The sequence below is a fragment of the Ceratotherium simum genome, chromosome 6, assembly GCF_057802395.1.
Source record: "Ceratotherium simum simum isolate JZ-2026a chromosome 6, ASM5780239v1, whole genome shotgun sequence".
In the NCBI taxonomy this organism is placed as follows: domain Eukaryota; kingdom Metazoa; phylum Chordata; class Mammalia; order Perissodactyla; family Rhinocerotidae; genus Ceratotherium; species Ceratotherium simum.
Window position 1 is genome coordinate 8,587,369 of NC_141905.1, and position 19,032 is coordinate 8,606,400.

At 46.4% G+C, this 19,032-nt stretch overlaps 1 protein-coding gene across 1 annotated transcript in view; it reads left to right on the forward strand.

Annotated features, from left to right (window-relative positions):
- The window catches only part of CHAT (choline O-acetyltransferase), a 46,368-nt gene that overhangs the window by 6,864 nt on the left and 20,472 nt on the right, over nucleotides 1-19,032 (forward strand). The window contains exons 5-6 of the mRNA XM_014789033.2: nucleotides 2,119-2,299; nucleotides 4,219-4,396. Coding sequence (XP_014644519.2) covers nucleotides 2,119-2,299; nucleotides 4,219-4,396 — 359 coding nt within the window. The remainder of the gene's footprint in view (nucleotides 1-2,118; nucleotides 2,300-4,218; nucleotides 4,397-19,032) is intronic.

The following is a 19,032-nucleotide window of genomic DNA, read 5'->3' on the forward strand; positions in this document are numbered from 1 at the left end:
TCCTCACTGGGAGTGTGCTGCCATCTCCCAGAACTCCCTCCTCCTGCTGCCAGCTCCGATGGTGGGTCACCCAGTCTCTGATTTCAAAGATCCTTATCCCTTACCATGCCCCAGCAGGACAGGAGAGGAGGAAGGGCCAGGGCCCTGGCCACTGGGGCTGGTGACCTTGTACCCCACCATCGCTGACGGTGTAGACTGTAGACTCTCACATGTGTGCATGCGTGTGAGTGCACACTCACTTGGATACACATGCATATACACCCCACATGAGGGTTCCCACGTCTTATGATTGCAAACGTCGTAAGGCTGGAACATTTGCCTGAGTGCCTGTTTTGGACCCTTAATTCACTCATTCATTCATTTGCTCACTTTGCAGTGTATTGATGCTGGGAAGATGAAGGGAAATAAGGCCCCATCCCTATTTCAAAAGTTCTCAAACCATTTGGCAAGACAGACACATAAACAGCACAAAACACAGCTTCGTCCGTTCCCCTGAGCACCACACTTGGTTATGCGACCCCCAGACATCCCCCTGGGCGTCTCTCAGTCATTGCAAACTGAGTCATCCCCAGAGGACCTTGGGTCCCCTCCCCACCCCCAGCTTGCCCCTCACCTTGCTTGCCCCTCACCTTGCTTGCCATCTCAGTAAATGCCAACACACCCCTGGTTCGTAAATCCAGGACCCTAGAAGTGACCTGTGCTTTCTTTCTCCCTCGCCTCCTCATCTAATCCATGCTCAGGTGTGTCACTCTCCCTCCAGAACCGGTCCCTATGCCTCCTTTCTGGCTCTTTCCCCGCCCTCCCCCATTGGCCCGTATCACCTGCCCTTCATCCCAAAGGCTCCCTCCCTGTTGCCCCAAGGGCTTTCACTGCACCAAGAATAAAATGACACTGCTTTACTGTCTCATCTGCCTTCTCTTTACTCAGCTTCAGCCCCACTGGCTTCCCTTCTGCCTTGGACAGGTGTTCCTTAAACAACCTGGGGTGAAGGACCAATATATTTTTTAATTCAGTAAAACGTTTGTAAAACTCTACAAAAATGAATTAGTAGAAAAATGGCAAAATATGAGACCACTTGTTTTATTATTAGATTCAACAGACATAAACATCCTCTATCAAATCGCTACAAAAGTTTCTGAAAGCTCCCTCTGATTCCCGCGCTCACCCTGTCGTGGGCTGGTCGTCACAGTTCAGTCCCACACCCGCCCTTTGAGCAGCAGGGCCCTGGACACCCCACCCGGCCCACCTGGCCTCGCTCCACCCAGGCCAGCTCTTCTCATGGCTGCCTCTTACCTTCAGGGCTCAGCTTACACGTCTGTCCTTAGTGACCCTGCCCCTGGCCACTCCTCCTCCCCTGCCCATCACTGTCTCATCGCCCTGCTCACTACGTGAAGCCCTCCCAGTTTACAAGTTTGCTGCTTGTTGTCCGTGCCCCACCTACGCATCCCAGGACCTGCCCCATTGGATCAGGAAACTCCTGTCTCTTTTGCTACTATATCCTCAGATCTCACAATGGTGCCTGGCATAGACGAGGGCTCAGTAACATGTGCTGGCTGAAAGGGTGGAGGGAAGAAGGAGAGAGAGAAAGAGAAAGAGAGAGGGAGAGAGAAGAAGGAGGAGGAGGAAGAGGAAGGGGGAGAGGGAGGAAGGAAGGCAGGAAGGATACAAGGCGTGCTGAGACCACAGGAGAAAGAGAACTTTCTGCCTTGAACTCAGAGGAGGCTTCTAGAAGAGGTGATGAAGGAGTAGGCTCTTGAAGGAGTGGAAGGAGTTTTCTAAACAAATTAGTTGAGCGCAGGGGTGAAGGCGTGCCAAGCAGAGATCAGCACAAGCAAAGGCACAGAGGGCTGCAATGGCAAGCTCTGCACATGCAGTGCGGGAGGCAGGGGTGAGGGAGGCCAACGGCTGGGGAACACCCGAGGGTCTCCATGGGCTGTGGAAAGGGGGCACTCCTCTACTCTAAAAGGTGGCAAACCGAGCTCTTTGGCTGCCATCTTAATACAGTTCCGGGGTTTGCACCCTGCCTTGTCTAATCAAGCTACAGTAAAGCCAGTCCTGCCCCCCGGCCTCCCTCCGCCCTCTCACTGCCTGCCTCCCCTGCGTGCTCTCCCCTTCCAGCCACTCCATCCCCACCGACTGTGCCAAGGGCCAGCTGTCAGGGCAGCCCCTCTGTATGAAGCAATACTACGGGCTCTTCTCCTCCTACCGGCTCCCCGGCCACACCCAGGACACGCTGGTGGCCCGGAAGAGCAGTGTCCTGCCCGAGCCTGAGCACATCATCGTGGCCTGCTGCAACCAGGTAAGGGGCCCCTTGCTGCAGCAGCCTCTTGGGCTCGGGGAGGGGTGCACGTGCACTCAGCCCCTCGGGGAGAAACATGGTGAGTGGGACAGAGTGGCCCCAAAGTGGGGTCTCCTGACTCCCAGTCAGTCCCATTTCTCTTCACTGGTTGGCTCTTAAGAATGAGGAGAGTCATCAATTGAAAATGCCTTTGCTGGGCTCCCATTTCAGCACTGATCAGCCAGGTTAGGATGAAAGAACTGCCTGGATGGACCGAAGGTCATTAATGAGACCCAGCATGGCCTCAGCTCCTCCACGTGCAGTCACCCAGGCCATGGCCTTCCTGGAGACCACACACAGACAGACAGACAGCTTTACGCACTGACTGTTGGGACCTCTGTGTCCAGGCCATGGGCTCGGCACCGACACACATTCGTCCTGTCTGATCCTATAGTGACCCTGCAGAGGGGGCCTTAGGATCTCCATTTGTCAGATGAGGAATGAGACTTAGACAAGTTAAGTGGCTTGTCCAAGGTGGGGGAAGGACACCTAGGTCTGGCCAATGCCACAAGTGCACACTCCATCCCCTGTAACTCAGGTCTTCAGACTGGGTGCCAGGGAGCCAACAAGAGCCCATGGGGGCCCAGGGGACAGGCTGTGCATGAGGGCTCCTGACCCTTCACCAGCGCCCACTAGACTTTATATTCTATATATGGAGGCTCCACATATATATTTCACCTGACAAAAATTATTTTGTTTTGATTTTTGCTAAAGCCCAAGTTTGACGCCCACCTCAGGTTCTCCCCTGGTATTTGTTCCACAATGTTTTCTTCTTGGGTCAGCTCACATTTTCAGTCTAAGTTGAGAGCTCCGTGAAAGTCTGCCACCGGAAGGTGGCTGTTCCCAGGTTTGAAGCCCACCTGACACCCTGGCTGGCCACAAAATGAGAACCTTCCTCCATCTTCATTCAAGAGTCAAACCTAGCATTTCCCAGCCCCCACACACTATAGTATCCATCCCTTCCAGAAACGTTCTCAGGGATCCTGCTCTGGACCAGGCCACGTGGACTCTGCTGAGGGCATGGGTCCAGTTACTGATGTCAACCAGCTGAAAAGGGATCTTGACCTGGGCCTAGGAATAAGACCCTTTAGAAAGCCCGAGATTCTAGCTTCGAAGCTACTGAATGACAGCTCACAGGCCTTACATACAAAGCACATGTGGGTACACATGTATGTGTACACATATGCATAGAGCTTTTTGTGTGTTGTTTTTCCATTTTAATCCTCCTCTGCATATTATTTGCTGACTTCTTTTTTTCTCCACTCACCAGTGTGTTTGAGATCTATCCCTATAGCTGTATTGAGAGCTAGCTCATTCCTTTAACTGCTAGGTAGACATACACTGGACAAGTATACTAACATTTCACTTAGCCGTTCCACTCCTGCAAACATTCAGGCTCCCTCTCCCATTTTGCTATTGCAAACAAGGCTGACATGCACATTCCTTTATATCTCTTTCAGGGCACAAGGATATATATTGCTCTAAGCCTTAGGCTAAAGTGTGTATTTATAAGAGCAATTGCTGAATCATAGGGTATGCACCTTTTTAGTTTTGATAGACACTGCCTTCCAACAGCAGTTGTACCAATTTATACTCAGTTCCCCACAAACACAGTGTTTTATGTGAACTAGGAACCACAGGATCAAGTCTTCTTTTAGCTAAGTTTAATCGGGCCTTCTTTGATTTGGAGCAGCCTGGAGTCCAGCACAGTCAATAGCATTGGGTTGGTCGCCAAATTGCGACTGTTCAGAACCATCACATACCTTGGGAACCTTGGGTCCGAGCATCTCCAGTCCATGCTCACGTGTGAACGCTCAGTGAAGGCCTGACGCCTCGGGCCGGCTGCCATGAGTGACATGTTTGACCTGTTTCCCCCACAGTTCTTTGTCTTGGATGTTGTCATTAATTTCCGCCGTCTCAGTGAGGGGGATCTGTTCACTCAGTTGAGAAAAATAGCCAAAATGGCTTCCAACGAGGATGAACGCTTGCCTCCAATCGGCCTGCTGACGTCAGACGGGAGGAGCGAGTGGGCTGAGGCCAGGACGGTCCTCGTGAAAGGTTAGCAGCAGTGCCCAGTGCGTCTCCACACTCATCTCATCCTCATGCCCATTGGCTTTCCTTCCTCCAGGGTCGGGCACCGTGCCTCATCCCCATTTGCCATAGCACTGGGAGCGCAGGCCTCCCTCCAGCTCAGGACCCACCCGTGGCAAGTCCTGCTGTCAGCCCAGGCGCCTTGATGCTGAAGGCACCTTTTGTACCTTCGTATTTCCTCTGACAATATTCCAGCTTTCTGGGTGAGGCTGACCAGCACTGGAATACCGGGATGTCCGGGAATATTGAGGGAGGAAAGGTTTCGAGCTGGAGGAAGGCTGGCCACAGTTAAGCAGTTGTTTACTGGTGGGCAGGGCTGGTACTCATTTTAGGGGTCTGAGTCACAGGGAGAGCTGTCAGATGGGGACTTAGGATGGAGCTCCCCTCTGGGAGGGTGGTTGGCTGTCTCCTTCTTGTGGTTTCTTGGAACTAGAACTTTTCATCTTCAAGCTGACCTTATCCTTCTGGCTGGTTACTGCTCTTATGCAAGTTTCCAAGCATTTCCATAAGAAAGCGCATAATAGTCTTACATTTTTTAAATCATTCTTCTGGAAACTACTTTTCAAATCCAAGGCCAGCCCTAGTCCCAAGAACTAGATGAAGTGCCTTCGTTTCTTGCCTACATTAGAGATTCTGGGATGAGAGGCAAGACTTTTGTGAGCCTGCCTCCATCTGCCCCTGGGGCTTTCATCCCGCCAGGTGTCCATTAGATACCCTAAGTGTCTGTAAGCTGAGGACCTGGGCTAGGCCTGGGGAGTGTAAGCGACGGGGAAGATGAAGCCCCTGCTCTGAGCAGCCCACTCAATAGAAATCGGGAGAGAGGGCACCGGGAGGAGAATCAAAGGCACAGTGATGCAGTGTCTGCCCATGTGAGGCAATAGAGACTGCAGGCGCCAAATAAATGCTCCAGGGCTTCAGAGAGAGGAGGGAGCCCTTTCAGTTGGGAGATTTTGAAAGGCTTCATTGGAAGAGGTGGGAATGGAGCAAAGCCCTGTGACATGAGTGAGAGGGCAGGAGGGAAGGACAGCATCCAGGCGGGCGGACTGACTGCAGGCAGAGCCAAGCACCCAGCAGGGACCTGTCTGCCCTACCCGGTACCACAAGGAGAGCAGCCTGGCCACCGAAGACGGCCATACTGGATGTACTGGGAGAATAAGAAGGTGGTGGGGCCTGGCTCCCTGGCAACAGGCCCTTGCATTTTCTGATCCCTTTCCCTAGAAAGTTCTTCCCCCAGGGCTAGCTGGCTCCTTGCACCCTCCAGAGCTCAGCTCACCACAGGCTCTCTCTCCTTGAGCACCGCACTCCCCCACACCAACACTCACACACTCTGTCACCTTGACCTGGTTTCTCGTCTCAATTGCCTTTCTCCCTCTCTGAAGTCAGCTTTTCCTTTGTTTGATTCATGCTGATTGTCTGCCTCTGTCCCCCATTCTATAAGGTCCAGGAGAACGGGGGCCTTATCCGTATGGTTTAACTTCTGGATCTGCTCTGTCAAACACAGTAGGTGCCCAATGATATTTGTTAAATAAAAGAATGAAGGGTTACTAATGCTACTGAGCCCCACGCTTATTTCCCATTTACCAATTAATCATTCTTTCATTCAATTATTGGGCACCTGCAGAATGCTCTGTCCTAAATCGGGGGCTACAGGAGACACAGGGAGGAGTGAGAGCTGACCCTGTTCTCACAGACCTAACCGCGAAGTTGGGGAATTAATAACTTATCATTTGAAAGTGAGTTCATTCCCTTAGGAGACCATGGTGTAATCAAATCCCACTCTTCTCCCCTCCAGGGACAGAAACAGGCATCAAAATAATCACTCTGCTTCCAGTACAGTTTGCACTTTATTAGCAGGCCAGGCCCAAGCCATGTCCCTGCAGGACTGACCAGGATTGCCTTGAGGTCTAAGTGCTTGGGCTGCGCTAATCAGAATTAATTTGTTAATGGCACTTGATCTGGCTTTCTGAATGAAAGTGCTGTTTCTAAGAGAAGCGCGACAGAAAGACAGAAAGGAGAGGGCACATATGCCTTCCCCTCGGAAATCCTATTAATCCGGTTAGCACTGACTGTGTCATCTGCACAGCAGGAAAGCAATCCTTCACAAAGCCCTCATCCCTGGAACAGCCCTTTCTCATGGAAGGGAAACCATTTAGAAAACTATGTCAGAGTAGAAGTGAAAGATTATGGCAACTGGAGCTAGAGTTGGGAGTGGAGATGGAAAGACATGGGTGGGGTCTAGATATATTTCAAAGTTGACATGATAGGAAGGAAAAGAGAAGTGAGAAAGGTTCCTAGGTTTTTGATCTGAGCAACTGAGTAGAGGGTGGCACCATTCACTGAGATGGGAGCTAGGTTGGGGAAGTGGCTACAGAATGGAGAAGTCCTTTCCAAGTACGTTAGATGTGAGATGCCTTGAGTCATCTAAATGGAGACGTCAAGTTAGATCAATGTGTCTGGAGCTCAAGGGAGAGGTCAGTACAGAGATATAAATTTGAGAGCCATCAGCACGTAAGTGATATTTAAAGTCATGGACCTGGCTGAGATCATCTCAAAAGAGAAGAACGAGGCCTCGGAGGTCAGATGAAGAAAGATGCAAAAGGGATTGAGAAAGAACAGTCCATGAAGTCAAGAGAACACAAGGAGATGAGTCACAAATATCCAAGAGGGACGGAGGGAGCGGCCAACCACGCAGAAAGCTGCTGAGAGCTCAAGGAAGAGCAGGACAGAGATGAGACTCTGGGCTTGGCCACCCTAAGTCATCAATGACCTTCACAAAGGTCAGACTGGAGTAGTAGGAAGAATGAATGGTTGTATGCTGATGGAGATGATCCAGCAGCAGGAAGAAGTTGTGGATGAGACGGTCAATGAGTAGAATCAGTAAGTGTGGATGACTCTTTTCAGACATTTTGGTGTTAAAAGGAGCAGAAAAAGGGGGGAGTTGCTGGAAGAGGATGGGAGTCAAGAGAATTTTTTTTAGTAGGAGAAGCAAATACACGGTTGTATGTAGACAAGTGCATGGTAGTAATCCAGGACGAGAAGTTGTCAGTGAGGAGAGAGGAGATAAATAGAGGGGTGGAATTCTTGCAAAGGCAAAAGGAGATGAAACCTAGAGAGTAAGAGGACTTTGGTCGGTGCAGGGAAAAGAGAAACCTGGGCCTGTGGAGTTGTGAGGAGATCGGTGGAGCACAGCGACAAAGGGGATGGATGATGGTGATGGGGGGATAAAAGTCTACCAGCTGCGGCTCCAAAGGGAAAGGGGAGAGGAGGAGTCATTTAGAAGTGAGAACATGGAGAAGGGAACCACCTACCTGACCTGGCCCTGAGGTATGTGCATGTGAAGGAAAATAACAGTCCCCTGTGAGGGGACACAGGGAAGTGCGCCCCTCAGGGGATGCCAGCCTCCAGCTGAGGCAAGAGGGGAACACTTTCAGAAGAGGGTAACGATGCAGGGGAACTGGCTGTCACTCATCAGGCATCATGAAGGATCCAGGAAGGAGAAAAAGAGGGGGATGAGGGCTGAGTCCATGCAGGGGATACTGGAGCAGTGAGGTGTGGGAGTGCCAGCGAGAGGCCCAGGGACGGTGGCCATCATTGCAAACAGTTAACCTCCCAAATCCTTAACCTCTGAGAAGCTCCTTTCTCCTGGTTCCAGGTGTGGCTGCCGGGCTGTGGTTGTGAGGGCTGGGCTGGGGGTCTTTCTGACCCACAGCAGTATCACAATTAACACGGTGGAATGGGTTGAGCTTTCCGGGGCATCTCACCTGAAGCCCCAAGGTCTCCACCTCCCCTCCTGGGATCTGGGCAGAGAACCAATGCCTGTGGACACTGGGCCCAGGCAGGTGCTGCCCAGCAATAGGCCTCAGCCAGGCTGAGCTTCTCTTGTCCTGGTGGAGGTCTGGACCGAGGCGCCTGAGCTCAGACAAAATTTGCCCCTGAATTCTCATAGGGTCACCTGAGGCCCAGGGGGGCAACTGATTTCATCAACCCTCTCTCCTTCGAGAGATGGTCCCTGATCTTCCACCCTGCCCCTCAACCAGGGCGGCTTCCTCTGTGAGCTCCCAGGCTCCCCAGCCAGACCCTCTGCTGCGACATTGAAAGGATGGAGCTCACGGACATCCAGTAACCGCCAGTGTGGCATAGCCCATGAGCAACGGAGCCAGCTGTCTGCCGAAAAGCCCACGCCCCACTCTGTGCCCTGTGTCTCCACACCCCACAGCCCCTCACACGCACTTCTCACACAGAGCTCACTGAGAACGTGGTACAGGATGAGTGTGGGTATTGTCATCTCTATCAGCAGCCTGATCATCCACAGCCAATGCTGAGTGCCCTCCTGGGGGAACAAGGGCTACAAGACCCTGCAGGACCGTCACTGTCCCCCCCCACCCGAGGCCTGCAGTCAAGCAGAATTGTTAGGACAAGAGTGCACAGGCTAAAACCAAAGGAGTGTCTCCAACAGGAGTCCTGAGGGAATTTGGGGGCCTCACCCCTCTGCCTGTCATAGCCCAGGAAGCCTTCCTGTGCCAAGTGGGACTTGAGGCTAAACCCAGGTGGGTTAAGGTCAGTGTGACTGGGGCTGGTTGGTGACATCAGGACCATCTAGAGAGCTCCTTAAAAAATACAGATTCCTGGCTCCCAGTGATTTTCCAGCAGGACAGGAGTGAGGCCAAGGAACCTGTATTTGTAAAGCACCCTTACATGCAGCCCAGATTGGGACCCACTCATTCAGATATTAGCGGCTACTGTGCATAGAGGTCCCGCTTGATGCTGGGCCCTGGCCTGGGCACTTTCTGTGCCTTGTTGCTTTAAGTCTTCATTGTAGTGTATACGTGTAGATATATCTGTATGTGTACGTGTCTGTGTAATGTGAGGTGGTGATGTAATCCCCACAGAACAGAGGAGGCTGTGTCTCCCACAGGTTGAGGTAGCCCCCACCCTTGTTGATGGCCGGTGGTGGACCTGGGGCTGACCAGGGGGCTTCTGTCCCCCAAGTCTGAGATCTGCAGGGCCCAGGAGGCAGGGGTGAGATTCGGGGCCTCAGGAGGGGCATGCGCATCCTCTCGGGACCTCCCTCTCCACCAAGCCATGAAGCTGTGGCCTTCCTGAACCCAGGAGGAACTAACACCGTTATCCTGGTCTGGAAATTTAATTAGACATTCAGCCCTGAGTCTGGAAGACTACAGCGCTTGTCAATTTGTAAGAAAAGGATAGCCAGCTCAGAGAGCCGCACCCCCCAGCCTGCTGGCTTTCCTGGGTACTGCCGTGGAGATCCCGCAAACAGACTTCAGAGGCAGATGCCTCCGTTTACACAGTCCTGTAAATATTTATCCCCAGCAACCAATTAGAGCTGAGCCACTGCTTTCAAGGAGGGAACTGACAGAAGGCGGCTGCATCTGCAGAAGGCCTCGGTCATGGTTTATAAGAACCACTCGGGATGGGGCATTTTGCTATTTAAATATTGTCATCCAGAGATAGGCAAGTCTGCTGATTTTAAAACCAATTACACATTAGCAAGAACAGCCTCTCTGATTTAATTGGCCTAGAAATACCTCCTGGGCTCTCGAGGCAGAATGCTATTTTCTTGAGGGGGTGGGAGTGGGTACTGGGGCCAGTGCCTCCCTCCCACAGTGGAAGCACAAAGGCTTCTGTGGACCAGAGCATCCAGACAGGGAGAGGCACGTGGTCCGGGGCAAGAGGCCTGGGCTTGACCTGCCACTCTCTGCTGTCCCCTGGAGCCTGGCTTCTTGGGCTGGAATATGGAGATGGCAGCCCCACCCTGTGGATGGAACTGAGGGGCTGTGGAGGGGCTGCAAAGCATGTAGTCTGGTGCCTGGGCGCGCAGAGGGTGTTCATTAAATGATAATTCTTATTAGAATTGGGGAAACACTCTGGGGACACTTTGCCAAAGGCCCACAACCTCTCTGGAAAAATCTGGTGAACTGAACATGGGCACCTGTTGAGAGGGCACTGTCCATGCAGTCAGTGACAGTGGCCTGTGACCTCAGGCAGAATGGCCTGTAGTCCTTGTGTGGAACCCTAACCCTTTATTAACTCTGGGGTGCTCTTTTGCTTCCCCTAGGCTTCCACAGACCACACACTCTGCGCACACCCCAGACACCTCTCCTCTTCCATTTCTCCCTGGTTGCTGTCCCTCTGGCCCTCACTTTCCATTTCACAGCAGCACAATGATATACGGGTACAAGGCCGCTGGGAGGTGTTTTTGTGTCCTCTGCCCCCCTCCACTCACCACCCCTCCCCTAATTCTGGAAGTATGATAGCTCTTTAAATCTGCCTTTGTGGGAAGGGTGGTTACAACCCAGAGGAAAGAGCAATTCTTGGTTCTTGAGTTCTTTTTTTCTTTTAATTAAATTAAATATATTTTGGGATAACTGTAGATGCACATGCACTTGTAAGAAATAATCTCACCCGTACCCTTTTCTCCCAATGCCAGCATCTTGCAAAGCTATAGTACAATATCACAATCCAGATATTAACATTGATACAGTCAAGATACAGACATTCCCATCCCCACAAGGGTTGCTGGTGGTGCCCTTTTTAGCCACACCCACCTCCCTCCCAGCCCCATCCCTCCTTAACCCCTGGCAACCACTAATTTTTTCTTCATTTCTATGTTATTGTTTCAAAAACATCATATAAATGGAATCATATAGTATGCAACCTTCTGAGATTGGCTTTTTTTGACTCAGGATAATTCTCTGGAGATTCATCCAAGTTGTTGCGTGTGTCAATAGTTCATTAATTTTTATGTAGTCCACGATATGGATGTATCACAATGGATGATGTACTCATTCGCCCACTGAAGGACATTTAATTTGTTTCTACTTTTTGGCTATTACAAATAAAGCTACTATGAATATATATGTATAGGTTTTTGTGTGATCATAAGTTTTCATTTCAGGAAAAATGCTCAGGAATGATATTGCTAGGTGATATGAAATCCACGTTTCATTTTTTAAGAAACCACTAAAATGTTTTCCAGAATGATTGTACCATTGTACACTCTCATCAGCAATGTATGAGTGATCCAGTTTCTCTGCATCCTCACCAGCATTTGGTGTTGTCATGATTTTTTATTTTAGCTACTCTGATAGATGTGTAGTGATAGCTTACTGTAGTTTTCATTTACATTTCTCTAACGACTAATGATTTTGAATATCTTTTTATGTGCTAATTTGCCATCTAAATATCTCCTTTGGCGAAACATCATTTCATGTCTTTTGTTCATTTTCTAACTGGATTGTTTGGTTTTTGGCTTTTTTTTTTTTTACTGTGAGTTCTAGGAGTTGTTTGTATATTCTTTACTAACCCGTTATTGGATATGTGGTTTTATATTTTCTCCCAGTCTGTAGTTTGTGTTTTCATTTTCTTAATAGGGTGTTTCACTGACTAAATGTTTTTAGTTTTGATGAAGTCCAATTTGACAATTTTTCCTTTTATAAATCATGCATTTGGCATCAAGTCTAAGAATTCTTCACCTAGTCCTAGATCCCAAAGATTTTCTCATTTATTTTTTCTAAAAGTTTTATAATACGTATTACGTTGTACATTTAAGTTGATCCATTTTGAATTAATTTTTATAAGGTGTGAGATTTATATTTGAGTTGTGGTCTTTTTGGGTTTTTGTGTGTTTTTTGGCCTGTGGGTGCCCAGTTGCTCCAGCAACATTTGTTGACAAGGCCGTTCTTCCATTGAATTACTTTTGCACCTTTCTCAAAATCAGTTGGGGGTATTAATGTGGCTCTATTTTTGGGTTTTCTATTCTCTTCCATTGTTCATCTCTCTGCTGATACTACACAATTCTTGGTTACGTAGCTGTATAATAAGTCTTGAAATTGGGTTTACTGATTCCTCCAACTTTATTCTTTGTCTAAATTGTTTTAGCTCTTCTAGTTCCTTTGCCTTTTCATACAGATTTTAGAATAATCTTGTCTATATCTACAAAAACTCGTGCTGGGATTTTGATGGGAGCTGTGTTAAACCTGTATATCAATTTGGGGAGAAATGACATCTTTACTATGTTGAATCTTCTTGTGCAGGGGCGCAGTGTATCTCGCCATTTACTTAGATTTTCTTTGATTTCTTTCATTAGAGTTTTGTAGTTTCAGCATACAAGTCTTGTGCATTTTTATTAGATTTACACTGAAGTATTTCATTTGTTTTGCATGATTGTAAATGGTATTGTATTTTTAATTTTGGTGTTTATGTGTTTGTATACATTTCTGGTATATAGAAACTACAATAGATTTTTGTATGTTTATCTTGTATCCTATGAACTTACTGAACTCATTTATTAGTTCTAGGAGGTTTGGATTTTTTTTTTCTTTTTGTAGATTCCTTAGAATTTTCTACATAAACAATCATGTCATGTGAAAATAGGGACAGTTTTTTTTTTCTTTCTGATCTTTATCCCTTTTCTTGCCTTATTGCACTGGCCAGGACTTCTGGTACTATGTTGAATAGCAGTGGTAAGAGTGGGTATCCTTTCTTGTTCCCAATCTTAGAGGAAAACCATGCAGTCTTTTAACTTTAAGTATGATATTAGCTATAGGCTTTTTTTGTAGATTTTCTTTATGAAGTTGAGGAAGTTCCCCTCTATTCCTAGTTTTTTGAGATTTTATCATTAATAGATGTTGAATTTTGTCAAATACTTTTGCTGCATCAATTGCTATAATCATGTGGTTTTCCTGTAGTCTGTTAATATGGGGGATTACTTTGATTGACTTTCAAATATTGAACCAGCCTTGCATCCCTGGAGTAAGTCCCACTTAGTCATGGTGTCTAATTCTTTTTATATGTTGCTTAATTCTATTTGCTTATATATTGTTCTATATTTTTGTATCTATATTCATGAGGGTTATTGGTCTGTAGTTGGTTGCTTTTTCTGTTTTCATTTTGTTTTGTTTTTTGTACTGTCTTTGTCTTGTTTTGGTGTCAGGGTAATACTGGGTTCATAAAATGAATTGGGAAGTGTTCCCTCCTTTAATATTAACTGGAAGCAATTGTGTAGATTGGCATTATTTCTTCCTTAAGTGTTTGGTAGAATTCCCCAGTGAAACCATCTGGGCCTGGAGATTTCTTTTTCAGGAATTTTAAGCTTACAAATTCAACTTCCCTAACAGTTACTAGGGCTATCCAAATTATCTATCTATCTCATACTTGGTGTATTGTGATAGTTTATACCTTTCAATGGATTGGTCCATTTTATCTCAGTTGTCAAATTTATGCCTGTAGATTTGTTCATAGTATTTCCTTATTATCCTTTTGATGTCTGCAGGGTCTATAGTGATTGCCCTATTTCCCCTTGATATTGTGTCTTTTCTTCCTTTTGTTTTTCTTTGTTAGCCTTGCTAGAGATTTGATTGATAATTTAAAGACACCAGCTTTCTTTTCATTGATTTTCTTTTTTTTCTGTTTTCAATTTCATTGATTTCTGCTCTTTGTTATTTCCTTCCTCCTGATTGTTTTGGGTTTATTTTGCTCTTCTTTTTCTAGATTCTTGAAGTGAGAGCTTATATTATTCATTTGAGACTTTTCCTTTTTCTAATGTCAGCATTTGTGCTATACATTTCCCTCTCAATGATGCTTTCACTGTGTCTCACAAATTTTGATAGGGTGTATTTATATTTTCATTCATTTCAATGGTTTTTTAAAATTTCCCTTAAGACTTCCTCTTTGACCCATGGATTATTTGGAAGAGTGTCATTTAGTTATCAAATATTTGGAACTTTTTCTCTTATTTATTTTTACTTTGATTCCAGTGGTCAGAGAACACATTTTATATGATTTCAATTCTTTTCAATTTGTTGGGGATTTTTTATGGCCTAGGATGTGATGGTCAGTCTTGGCATATATGTTCCATGGGCACCTGAAAAGGGTGTGTATTCTGCTGTTGTTGGGTGGAGTGTTCTATAAATGGCAGTCCTGTTGACTGATGGTGTTGTTGAGTTCTGCTGTACCCCTGCTGGCTTTCTGTCTAGTTGTCGTATCAGTTACCGAGAAAGGGATGTTGAAGTCTCCAAATACAATTGTGGATTTGTCTATTTCTCCCTTCAGTTCTGTGAGTTTTTGCTTCACATATTTTGTGGTATGTTTGATACATACACATTTAGGATTGCTGTATATTTTGGTAGGTTCACCTTTTTGTTTTATGTAATGTCCTTAAATGTCTCTGGTCATTTTCTTTGCTCTGAAGTTTACTTAATCTGATATTAATATAGCCACTCTTGCTTTCTTTGGATTAATGTTTGCTTGATGTATCTTTTTCTTTTCCTTTACTGTCAACTAACCTATATCATTATATTTGATGTGAGCTTCTTGTAGATAGCATATGGCTGGGACATGATTTTTAATTTATGCTGTCAGTGTAATTACTGATATGCTGGGGTTTAACTCTGTCATTTTATTTTTTGTTTTCTCTGTTTTTCAGTTCTTGCTTTGTTTTTCCTGCTTTCCTGTGGGTTACTTGAACATTTTTTAGAACTTTATTTTGATTTATCTGTAGTGTTTTCAGTGTATCCATTTGTATAGCTTTTTCTAGTAGTTTCTATAGGCGTTATCTTATATATACATAATTTATCACAATCTATTGGTGTTGAAATTTTGCCACTTCTAGTGAAGTGTAGAAAGCTTACCACCCTTTAAATCCCTTTACTCTCCTCCATTTATGATATAATCATCTTAAATATTTCCTCTAACATAAATTTAGAACCACATTATGCAGTGCTATAATTTTTGCTTCAACAGTGAAACATAATTTTAAAAACTCTAAAAGAGAATGAAAAATTATTTACTAAGATTTTTACTCTTTCTGTTGTTCTTTCTTCTTTCTGATGTTCCAGTGTTCCTTTCTTTATATAGTTCCTTTCTTTGGGAGGGAAATTTCTCCAGCCATTCTTTTAGGGTAGCTCTGCTGGGGACAAATTCTCTTAGCTTTTCCTCATGTGAGAATGTTTTTATTTCCTCCTTCATTCCTGAAGGATATTTTTGCTACACATAGAATTCTGGGTTGATAGTTCATTTCTTTCAGTACTTGAAAAAGGTTAGGCTACTTCCTATCAGCCTTCATGGTTTCTGATGAGAAATATGCTGTAATTTGAATTGCCTTTCCCCCTATAGGTAAAGTGTCATTTCTCTCTCTCTGCTTTCAAGATTTTTTCTTTTCTTTAGTTTTCAGAAGTTTGACTATGGTATGTCTTTGTGTGGATTTCTTTGACTTTATCCTCTTTGGGGGTAACTGAGCTTGAATTTTTAGGTTTATGTCTTTTGCCAAATTTAGGAAGCTTCTAGCCATTATTTCTCTGAGTACTTTCCTGCCCTGCTCTTTTTCCTCTCCTTCTGGGACTCCAATGACATGATTGTTATATCTTTTGTCCCACAGATCCCTTAGGCTCTGTTCTTTTTTTTTTTTTAGTCTATTTTCTGTCTGTTTGGATTGGCCAATATCTATTGTTTTATCTTCAAGTTCACTAATTATTTTCTCTGCCCCCTACATTCTCCTGTTGAGCCCACCCAGTGAGTTTTTTATATTGGTAATTATATTTTTCAGTTCTAAAATTTCTATTTGGTTTTCTTTATATCTTTTATTTCTTTGTTGAGACTTTCCATTTTTTTCATTTGTTTCAAATGTCTTCATAATTGGTTGTTGAAGCATATTTATGACTGATTTAAAAATATTTGTAACATAATTTGAACACTTCTGTTATCTCAGAATCTACAGATTGTCTTTTTTCTTCAAGTTGAGATTTCTCTGGTTCTTGGTATGACAAGTGATTTTCTATTGAAACCTGGGTATATTATATTATGAGACTCTGGATCTTATTTAAACCTTCTGTTTTAACTAGCTTCCTCTGACACTGCTCCAGCAGGGGAAGCAGATGGGTGCTGCCTTGTTACAGCCAGGCAGGGGGAGAAGTCCAGGTTCTTCATGTGGCCTATATTGACACCCTGGGGGGGTACTACTAGCTGCTGGTTGTGGGGATTGGGAATTCAGGCTCCCCACATGGTCTCTGCTGTGAGTGGGACAACTTGGATGGTGGTTACCACCCAATGGTGATGGAAGTCCCAGCTTCCATCTGAGACCATGCCTTCTCTGATACCACCAGAGGTTGAGATGCCTGTTTACAGAATCCCCACTCAGTCTTTTCTGGAGTGGGGTGGGGGGTTATTATCTAAAAGTTTTCTGTCTTGCTAGTCTGCCCCTTACCTGGTCCTTTGGCTAAAGGGAGCAGGCTTTTCTTGGGCTTTTTTTGATCCACGCTTGTCTGTGTTTTTATGTTGTTGGCTACTTCAGCTCCAAGTCTGGGATATTTTAGGTAAAACAGAAAAGCCAGTGTATTCATTTGTTAGGGCTACCATAACAAAATACCACAGACTGAGTGGATTAAACAACAGAAATTTATTTCTCACAGGAGGCTATAAGTCCAGGATCAAGGTGTTGATAGGGTTGGTTTCTCCTGAGGTCCTTCTCCCTGGCTTGCAGATTGCTGCCTTCTCACTGCATCCTCACACGGTCTTTTCTCTGTGCACACGCTTCCCTGGAGTCTTTTCCTCTTCTTATGAGGACAACAGTCTTATTGGTTTACGGTCCCACCCTATGACCTCATTTAACCTTAATTACCTCTTTAAAGGCCCTGTCTCTAAATGCAATCACATTGGGGATTAGGGCTTCAACACATGAATTTGGGGGAGGGGAACACAATTCAATCCATTACAGCCAAGGAACCCACCATTGTGTTGTTCCGTGGATCCTGAGGTCCCTAGCTGCTCTGCCTTCCTCTCTCCGTCTTTCAGAGTCTTCTTACATTTGTTTTAAATGTAACGTCTAGGGTTTTTAGTGAGAGGAATAGGGACAAGTCCACTTGATCTTTCTGGAAACAGAAGTCCCTCCCTCTTGAGCTCTTTAAAGAGGCTTTTATAACTCAAGTCAAAGCAGTTCTGATTTGCAAAGAGCAAATTTCGCTGGGCAAGAAATACTTTTTTTGGAATTCTCATAGCCTCTGGGGACTGGGAACATAAACATCACCCCATACGCCATAGAGTAGAAAATGTGAGATGTGGGATGGCAGATTTTCCTCCAGAAAGAAAATATGATCCTTTCGTCTGGGGAGGAAAGATGCTCAGACGGGATTGACAAAAGTTTAGAAGCTCTCAGCCTCTGAGAAGGAGCCCAGTGCCTCCATCTCCCTAGACCCTGTGAGGGAGGACAGTAGAAATCTGACCATGCCAACTTCCCAGCTAATAGATCAGAGAAGGCAAGTGTCCCAGAGAGGGCTGTGTCTGTGTCTGTGTGTGTGTGTGCACAGGTGGATGTGTTGGGAAGCAGCACCTGAGAGTTCTGCAGCCCTCCAAAGGCAGAAGTGCTGTGTTCATTTTATCTTTGTTCATCTTAGTCACGGTTTGTAAGCTTTCAACCTCTAACATCAGCTTCTGGGCCCTCTAAGGCCTCGTGGCCTCTGGAATTTCTGCATCGCCGAAGCTGCCAACTCCCCAGGCGTGGGTGGCAGAGCAAGCTCCTCCTATTACTCAACTCCGACTTCTCACTATTAAGCAGGGGCTCCTTGAGGAAGATTGATTTACCACATTAAATGAGCCTCCATGTGCTCTATGAGGATGTCACAAGACAAACGGCTCCTGTCGCGTGCCTCCAGCCCACTGCCCCGAGTTTCCATTACGTTTGGCCCAGAGCCGTGGTAGATGAGTTTGGGTGTAGTTCATTTTCTGCCTTACACGATAAACTTGTCAGCATTTGACCGATCAGCTACTTGTATGCAGGGAGTTCATTTGCAAGGCCACCTGGCATCCCAGCTCTGCTGTTCTGCTCCCATTTCACTGCGTCTAATGAGCTGGGACCTGGTTCCTGTTGGTTGGTGCTGAGCTCCAGGGCCTTGCACAACCTGTGTGTGGTGGTGATGGCTCATCCCCTCCTCAGGGGTCCCTCTCTCCTGCGGGGAGTTGCCTGAGGCCCTGATGCCCGGGGAGATGTCTTTTTTTGCTGCCAGCCTTGAGTTGTCCAGATGGGAAGGAGTGTGTCAAGCCTCCATTCTCCTGCCCAGAGGCTGCATCAGGCCTGCTCCCTAGCCTCCTGGCTGGACAGGCCTGCTGTGGGCTTCCTGAGGAGCTGCTCACTCCACCTTGGCCTTGGGGCTGTTTCTAAGGAAACCTTGGTGTAGGCAAATACCAAGCCTGGGCTCTCAGAGTTCACGGAGACACGGCCAACAGTGCCAAGGTATGCAGCATCAGGGCTGCCCATGGGCCCTTGGCCGGCCTCCAGGCCCATGCCTTCCCCACGCTGCTAGGCCTCCTAGACTCCACTCTGACCACATCAACCTCTGCCTGAGACTCTTCAGTTGCTCCCTGTTGTGGCTGGATGAAGTCTACATTCCCAAGCCTAGCATTCACAGTCCTTGATGATCTGCTCCCAGTCTGGGCATTGGGGTTGGATGCCTGGGATCAAGTCCAGCTCCTCCCGTTTATTGGGTGACCTCAGGCAAGACATTTAGCGTCTCTGCTCCCCACCTGTGAATGGGGATGATGGTAATGTCTATCTCATATTCATCAATAAGAGTGCCAAGGTTGATGCCTAGCAC